Here is a 7844-nt window from a genome sequence, read left to right as displayed (position 1 = left end):
ATATTATAATATCTCTCTCTATCGATCAATGCATTTAAAGTGTCAGTAAACCATAAAAATGCATTAAAACCTTTTTAATCACTTTTATAAATTATATGTATCCTTTATTTTCAAAAACGTTTCTTTATTAAAGAAATACCTTTTGATCCTGCCAGTGACTTTAACATCCTGGTAACAATATCATAGATCTGCAGGTTCTCCTAGTCTCTGAAGCATTGCCACCGTAATGCGTAGAAAAAAAAAAAGAAACTGACTTACTGTGTCCCTTTCTGATCCTACCTCCCCCTGTAATAGACCTAAACTGGCCTGCTGAGGCAGGAAGAATAAGTCGCCAGGACAGATAGTAAGTGGTGCTCACACACCGCTTTATTTCTAAAGAACCGCAGTGCTCGAGCTGGGTGGCAACACTGCAGAGACTATATGGGCCTGCAGATCCTTGCCACCACATTGCACAGGCTCCAGTTCTTTAGCACAGCTCAGTATGTCCCTTACTATGACTGGGGGAGAATGATGTGTCTGGGCTTGCTGTACATCTGTTTAAGTGGCAATAAAGTTTTTTTGAAATAAAAAAAAAGTCAGAAGTACGACTCTCTTGATTTGTATCTAATGTCCCTCGCTATGTCGCAAAGCTTGCCATGCCACATAGGTTAGTTAGACCCTCCAACTCAGACTGTACAGAGCAGAGAGGCATCTAATTGGTAACATGACCTACAAACTAGAAAGAAAAGAAAAAGGTATTTCTGACAATGATATTTCCCCCTCTGCTAGTTAGATCTGATTGCTGGTGGTGAGCCATACCTTAAACACAACTCCAGGAATGATCTTTATTGCAAAATGACATTGGTCCAGCTTGGCTCGATGTAAGTATTAATTTCCGATATCTGGAAGCCTGCTGGGGATGCTGAAAACCACTGCGGTAGTCTGCACTACATATAGTGATAGCCATGATCATCTGGGTGCTGCTCCAGCGACCTCCCCTCTGCACAATGAACACTGGGGGTCACTGGTTTAGCACTGTCATCAATTATACAACTCCTTGTATTTTTTTCAATAAATACAAGGTGTTCTCCGATTGCCTGAGGTGGAGATTTTGCCATCACCCTCCCCTCCTTTCCACATCAACCAATCGGAGAATGCCTTGTATTCATTGAAAAAATAAATACAAGGCGCTCTCTGAATGACGGTGGCGCCGAGCAAGCAACTCCCTGTGTTCAGTGTGCAGAGGCAAGATGCTGGGGCAGCCCCTGGAAGATCACAGTTATCACTGTATGCAGCGCGGAGTACTACATTGAGGAAGGGGGGTTGTTGAGCGTATGATCTCAGAATATACTGGATGGGGATTTACGTTTGACATAACAGTCATGCATGCAGTGATCACTTTTTTACACGTCTTTATTTCTGTTCGTAAAGCACACACAAAAGGTTGTTATAGTGAGTTATGCATATTTAATCTTTGTATTTCATTTCACTTCAAATATAACCAACTTTAAAAAAAAATCAGTCAGATGATCTATTTTCCCACTGAGATTAAGACTAACTTTCCCCACAGAAGCACGTTTATAATTAGGTTTTCCATTAGTCATACCTCCATATGTTTCATAGCTTTATCCCATGTTTCCTGCTTTTCCTCAGGACTGTAGCCCGGGATCGAAAGAATGTTGTGAATATAATTAAAGATTTCATGCTATAGCAATAAAAACAATAAAAAAAATGGTAGATTTCTTTAAAATATAATAGGCACAAGATAAAAATTAAAAGGAAAGAGTTTGGTGACTTGTGTAAAAATGTTTACAAACATACATTTTCCATTTTCAACCAGAACACGGACGCTTAACTGCAATGGTAATTAGCAAAAAGTTAATAGGTTTCCAAGCTTAATCATAGCCATACGTTTCCAAGTCAGGCTGCGTCATGATGAAAAAAACTTTCTTGTTGAAAGTGAAAAATACATTTAGAAGAAGAAACCTTTTAATGTACCAGAAAGTCAATTTCCCTTAGCAGACAGAGAAAAATTACTTTTGAAATGATAATAACATGCTAAGGATTGAATGAGATTTTAGTGATTGAGTTTACATATACTTTAATATCTGTACTCTTACAGACTGAGGTTCGATCACACATCCAGAGGCATCTTGATAGGGTTTGGCTTCCACATATATTTGCTAGCAAAGGCACAAAAAGAGTTTTGTTTGATTTATGTTTTAGAAATAGGATTTAAATTAGCTCCCTTGCTAACAGGCAAGACTACAGCTGGACATACTCCAGTTGAATTTGTTCATTAAAAATAGTTTTTTGAACATTGGTTCAATTTTCTTAACAGTTAAAGGAGAACTATGAGGTGAGTGATTTCTACTCATCCTCATAGTTAGAGCCAACCTGTGTCCAAGAAGCTTGACCGGGAAGTGAGCGAACACATACTGTCGCTCGCTCACTTTCCGATCATCTCCCTGAAGAGAGCCGTGACTGCCAGTCACTGCTCCCCGCAGGGATCACCCCCCCCCCCTCTCCGATCCTCAAGCGCTGAGTGGAGGAACGAACGGGGGAGGGGGCGGGCACAGCTGGCTCTGTCTCTAGATAGGCAGAGCATGCTGTCACTCACGCAGCTGGGTGGATCCCGGCTGCGGCGTTGGGTCACGGGAGGTTAGTATATGCCCTCTCGTCACCCTGAAGAATACTTCCCCCATAGTTCTCTTTTAACCCTTTCCCAACTAATAACAGAATTATTCCGTCAATATCTTTCAGTAACTTAAAGACTGGTGACGGAGTAATTGCGTCATGCGGGAAAATGCGTGGAAGGACCAGCGCTCATGTTGTCAATGCTGTTGCTGGGTCCGTCAGTCTCCGATGCAGACCCTCCAAAGCAAATTAGGGGGTCCCAGCACTGTGATCACTGCGATAGCCAATCGCAGTGATTGGAGTGCTGTTACAGCCACTGATCTGGCTTGTATCTCCCTGTGTTGTGGAGCTGCAAGCCGGATAAGTGTGTTACAAAAGTGATACAAAGTATCTCAGAGGAGAATACAGTGTCTCCTCAGAATGCTAAGTATTAAAAGCCACTGTAAATCAAAAAGTAACCCTTTAATGCCCCCTAGTTTAAAAAAAAAGTTTCAAACAGTTTCTAATTTTTAAAAAAAAAAGGAAAAAAGCAAACAAAAAGTAAAAAAATAAATAAAATGCTTTTAATAAAAAAATGATAAGAAAATATAGTGCCAAGGAGGCTATTAAAGTTAGGAGACAAAACATACCACATTCAAAAATTGTTTCACACTAAAATTGTATTTCACTCCTTGTATTTTGTGACCTATAACTCCCAAAATAAACTGAAATCGCAGACATATGACATACCCTATAAATCAGGACAAATAAAATAATTTACTATGAATTACCTTCCGTTAGCTACACTAATTTAGTACACATTATTATTGCCAAAACTGTGAAAATGTTGAGGGTCCCCGTCCCCCCCCCTTTTTTAACAAATATTTTTCAGTAATCAGCTGTGGTTTTTTTTTCTTACAAAGACTTGTTCTTGAAGGTAAACTAAACTCGGAAACATTAGATTACAGTTAGCAATCCATAGTTAGCATCTGTATATTCTAGGTTGCAAAGGGAAGATCCACAGTGTGAACAGGTTAATAAATAAAGTACTACACAAAACTATACAGAAAAGAAACTGACAAATAAGCCATAAAAAAAAATCAGAGAAGTCAGTACATATTCCTTGTTTTTCCCAAGAAATAGGAGGCAGAATATTGAAATCTGCCGGTACTAGAACCTGCTGATGAATCTGACCACTCAGATATCCTGATGTTATTGGACCACCAATATTTCTTAATGAACAGATTTCAGTGTAAACCAAATACATGAATAGAAGGGTCGTTATCCTACTGGTCTCATGGGGACCAGAGCAGGTAAGGCTCTGTGTTACTACATGCAGTAGTCTGATTCATCAGATTTTACTGAACAATTCATGAAATAAGTGTAGAAAAAATGCAAATTAGTCAAAAAAGTATCACGCAGGCAGGAAAAGAACCTAAGCTTTAGCTATACCTTCCTCATTGGGTCTTGTAAATAGCAGTCTATAATTTTTTCATATAGGTGCTTTCTCTCATACATAAACTCACAAATCTGGTAGCTGCACATAGAAGAAGAAAAAAAAAAAAGAATTAGATAATTAATTGTCTTCACAAAGGTATAAAACAATTAAGACAAAAAGAAATGTAACATCTTCTACAAAAAGCTGTAAGGAACACATTTTGACCTTGTAAAATCAAACTGGGAACATATTATTGATTGCCATAATATGTTTATTTGACCCTACATGTGTATTCCTATATAAATATTAAATCATGTTACTACATACATCCTAAAATGTATGTTTCAGCATGAGCATTTCTAATTAGTTCTAATTAGTTAATAGTAACTGAGCCATGGAACAAGTCTGAGGGCTTGTACATGGGCACATGTGGGCTTTTCAGATGTGCTACACTGCTTGTTTCTTTAGATGACAGTAACAATAGGAACAGAGCAGTAATCGATAATAATGTATGCTGTAAACACGTGTGGCGTGTTTTATTTCGATTCCTCTGTGTCCATTAAAGCATTCCTGTTTGTATGGGAGCTGCGGCACAAATACTACAGAGATCTGTTTTGTGTTAATGCTTCCCTTTCAGGGTTCTGAACAAAGCGATGCAGAAAGCAAAGTGTCCATGAAAAAAAAAATGCTTGTATTTATGCATTTATATCTACCCAGGTTACATAACAATCAACAGTGTTTGCTTCGCTACAAGACTGTCACACCTGGCCAGAGGGAAGATCATGCCTTTGGTAGGTATAGAAAACCTTCAATACATGTTAAAGAGGGAAAATAATGCAGGCAGAGATGAAATCCTTCAACATTTGTTGTTCTTGTATATGAAAAGTTGGCCACGGGCTGAATGAGACAAAACAGCTCGATCCCCCATCCAAACTAAACAGCATGGATGGAGGAACTTCACTGCTGACTATTGTATTCAAGCAGCAGCAGTGCTTGAATCACCAAAATGTGACTGCAGCTGATTGTCTGCACTGTTTGGCTGACAATTGTCTGCCTAGCTCATTCGGTTTTACAGTAAAAGTTTGTTTTGCTGGGTTTGCCAACCATGGCTCGAATTATGGTAATCCAGAGGGATCGGCAAATATTCAAGCCGTGTATGGTCAGCTTAAAGCAGAATTATTGGGAGAGTAAAATGTACTCTTCTCAATACTTTGAGCTGGCATGTGACACTGCAGCTGTCACATGCCGGCTTTATAGATCGTTATCTGAGTGATCACAAACCGCTGATTGCTCAGGTCAATGCTTTCTCTCTGCACACTGTCAGTCACTGCCCCCCGCAGGTATCCCCCCTCCACCCCTTATCCTCTAGCACTCATTGGAGGGAGAGAACGAGGAGAAGGGCGGGTAGAGTCAATCAATAAATAGGGTGGATCTCAACAATATTGTCGGGATCCTTCCTGGCTTCAGCACGGCTCTGCGCTGTCAGCATATGCTGAGTTTAGGTCACAGGAGTACATTAATAAATGTACTTCTGTGACCCTACAGAGAACTAAAGCCAAAAAAAGTTTGGCTTTTGTTCTCTTTTAAGTTTCGCCTAGTCAGTAGGTCCATAACAGAAGTCATGAAGTGAGCTTTAAGAGTGCCAAGAGCACAGAAATGGGCACATGGGCACTAAACATGGGCATTGCCATAATCTAAGACTCCAAATTTACAAATATGAAGTGGGTCAACTGGGGGGCGGAGGAAGACTATCTGAATAAAGCATGTGACCTAAATATAAAAGGAATAATATCATGCCAAGAATATTCATGAATAGTCTTACAACTGAGCTCGTTCTGCTAGCTGAATCAGTCTGTTCTCCTCAAACTGAACTACTCCTCCTGCATGAAGCAGCTCGAGAAGAACCTGAAAGAGAAACCAATAAAACTAAAACTAGAGTATCACTATATGACATAATACAGTCCTGTAAACTAAAACCAGAGTGAATACCACCACCCCCCCCGTGGTATATTTATGCTATGAAATTGTGAACACAGGGACCAAGGGGTTCCAGTGCAGGGTCAATTTGTGTGCCCACCCATTCAACTGCTGGCAAAGCAAAAAGACTTCTACATTTTTTATCCAGTGACCACTAGATAGAAGTTAGCAGTGCAAAATTATTTGTGACAGTGGGAGTTGTCCCAGCACAATGGCCCCCCAAATGTATGAAATTAGTGACATAATGTTAAATCTTTTACAAAAACAAAAAACGGAGGCAGAAAGGTTTTCGTGTTTGGATTTATGAAACATACTGGTAGTAAGTCTGTGAAGGTTCTCATTCCTCCAGGTCATGGTATATCTGTAAAAAATAAGTCAAGGCAACTGGACTTGCTGTATTTTTCTTGAAGACGTTTCACTGGTAATCCAACCAGCTTTCTCAAATCAGATTTGAGAAAGCTGGTCCGATCACTAGTGAAACGTCTTCAAGAAAAATGCAGCAAGTCCAGTTGCCTTGGCTTATTTTTCACAGGTATATTGATAGTTAGTAAATAAATAATGAGATTGTAAATGCCATTTAGAAAGGGAAAGGCAACAAACTGAGTGTCAACCATATTTAGCAACTTCAGAGAGTCACTGCATATTTAAAAGGTCCACTCCAAACACAACTGATATTTCAGTTTTGCTTTGTTAGTGATGAGTAAAAGCTGCACTTTAATCTGCTTATATTTTGCCTTCCTTGGTTTCTCTCTCCATTCTCATATATGTGCTTATGACATTTTTATGTATTCATGACAAACCTTATGTTAGACCCAATGATGTCATCACTGGGTCTCTGTGTTTCCCCATGCAATTCAGGCAGATCATAACTGGTGGGAGAGGATGGCAGGGTGTTGTACATAGCTTCCTGAAAACATCACAGCGCCATACCTCAGTATTCCTCTCGAAAGACTTCAGCCCTAATGCAAGCTGTATATCAAAGTGCGTTTATGGTCAGGTGTCGGGAGGAATGGGCATTTCTAAGCAGACTATTTGGAAGCAGACCACCCTTGGTATCACCCACTTGTGATGCTGAGCCCCCATGACTAAAAAGGACTGAATTTAATGACTAAAAGGAGCAGGCTAGGGACAGTTCAGCTGGGGAGAACAGCTAGATGATGATGGACATCCACAAGCCTGGAAATATGACAGGCTCTATTTGACTTGCTGCAGCTTCTAATGTGCACTGTGAGGATCTCATAGAGGGCTACCTGTACCGCCTTGCAGAGCTCTGCTCTGGTACTACATGCATGGTTGGTCACACTGAGCAGCGCTATGTTAACCCAGCAGTGATGGCTTACATTGATAATGACTCCCCCTTGTGCAGTCTAGCAATATGATTGACAGATCTCAGCTACAGCTCGTGGTATGCTGAGACGCCGCAGCGGATCCCGACGTAGATGACGGGATCCGCCCAGCTGCGTGAGTGACAGCTGGCTCTGCCTATCTAGAGGCAGAGCCAGCTGTACCCGCCCCCTCCCCCGTCCGTTCCGCCAGTCAGCGCTGGCAGATCGGAACAGGGAGAGGGGAATCCAGCCCCTCCCCCTGTCACAGAAGAGAGCCGTGACAGGATCGAGAGGCGAGCGAACCCGGTATGTGTTCGCTCACCTCCCGATCTACTGAGCCGACTTGTGACAGTCTCATTGTCACAGGTCGGCTAGAACTATGAGGTGAGTGGAAATCACTCATCTCATAGTTCTCCTTTAAGCCTGATGAAGAAGAAGGGACCAACAGAGACAATGAGGCATGAACATGCTTACCATGACGTGCACAAGGAATCATACAAGGCATACAT

The 7844-nt window shown here is 41.0% G+C and overlaps 1 protein-coding gene across 1 annotated transcript in view; it reads right to left on the bottom strand.

Moving 5' to 3' along the window:
• VPS8 (VPS8, CORVET complex subunit) overlaps positions 1–7844 on the bottom strand; it is a 172788-nt gene that overhangs the window by 80452 nt on the left and 84492 nt on the right. The window contains exons 31-33 of the mRNA XM_018565944.1: positions 5856–5938; positions 4048–4132; positions 1586–1684 (exon numbers count right to left, since the gene is read on the bottom strand). Coding sequence (XP_018421446.1) covers positions 1586–1684; positions 4048–4132; positions 5856–5938 — 267 coding nt within the window. The remainder of the gene's footprint in view (positions 1–1585; positions 1685–4047; positions 4133–5855; positions 5939–7844) is intronic.

The sequence above is a fragment of the Nanorana parkeri genome, unplaced genomic scaffold, assembly GCF_000935625.1.
Source record: "Nanorana parkeri isolate BGI_ZX_2015 unplaced genomic scaffold, ASM93562v1 scaffold901, whole genome shotgun sequence".
Classification (NCBI taxonomy): Eukaryota; Metazoa; Chordata; class Amphibia; order Anura; family Dicroglossidae; genus Nanorana; species Nanorana parkeri.
This window is presented reverse-complemented; position numbering and strand designations above follow the sequence as displayed.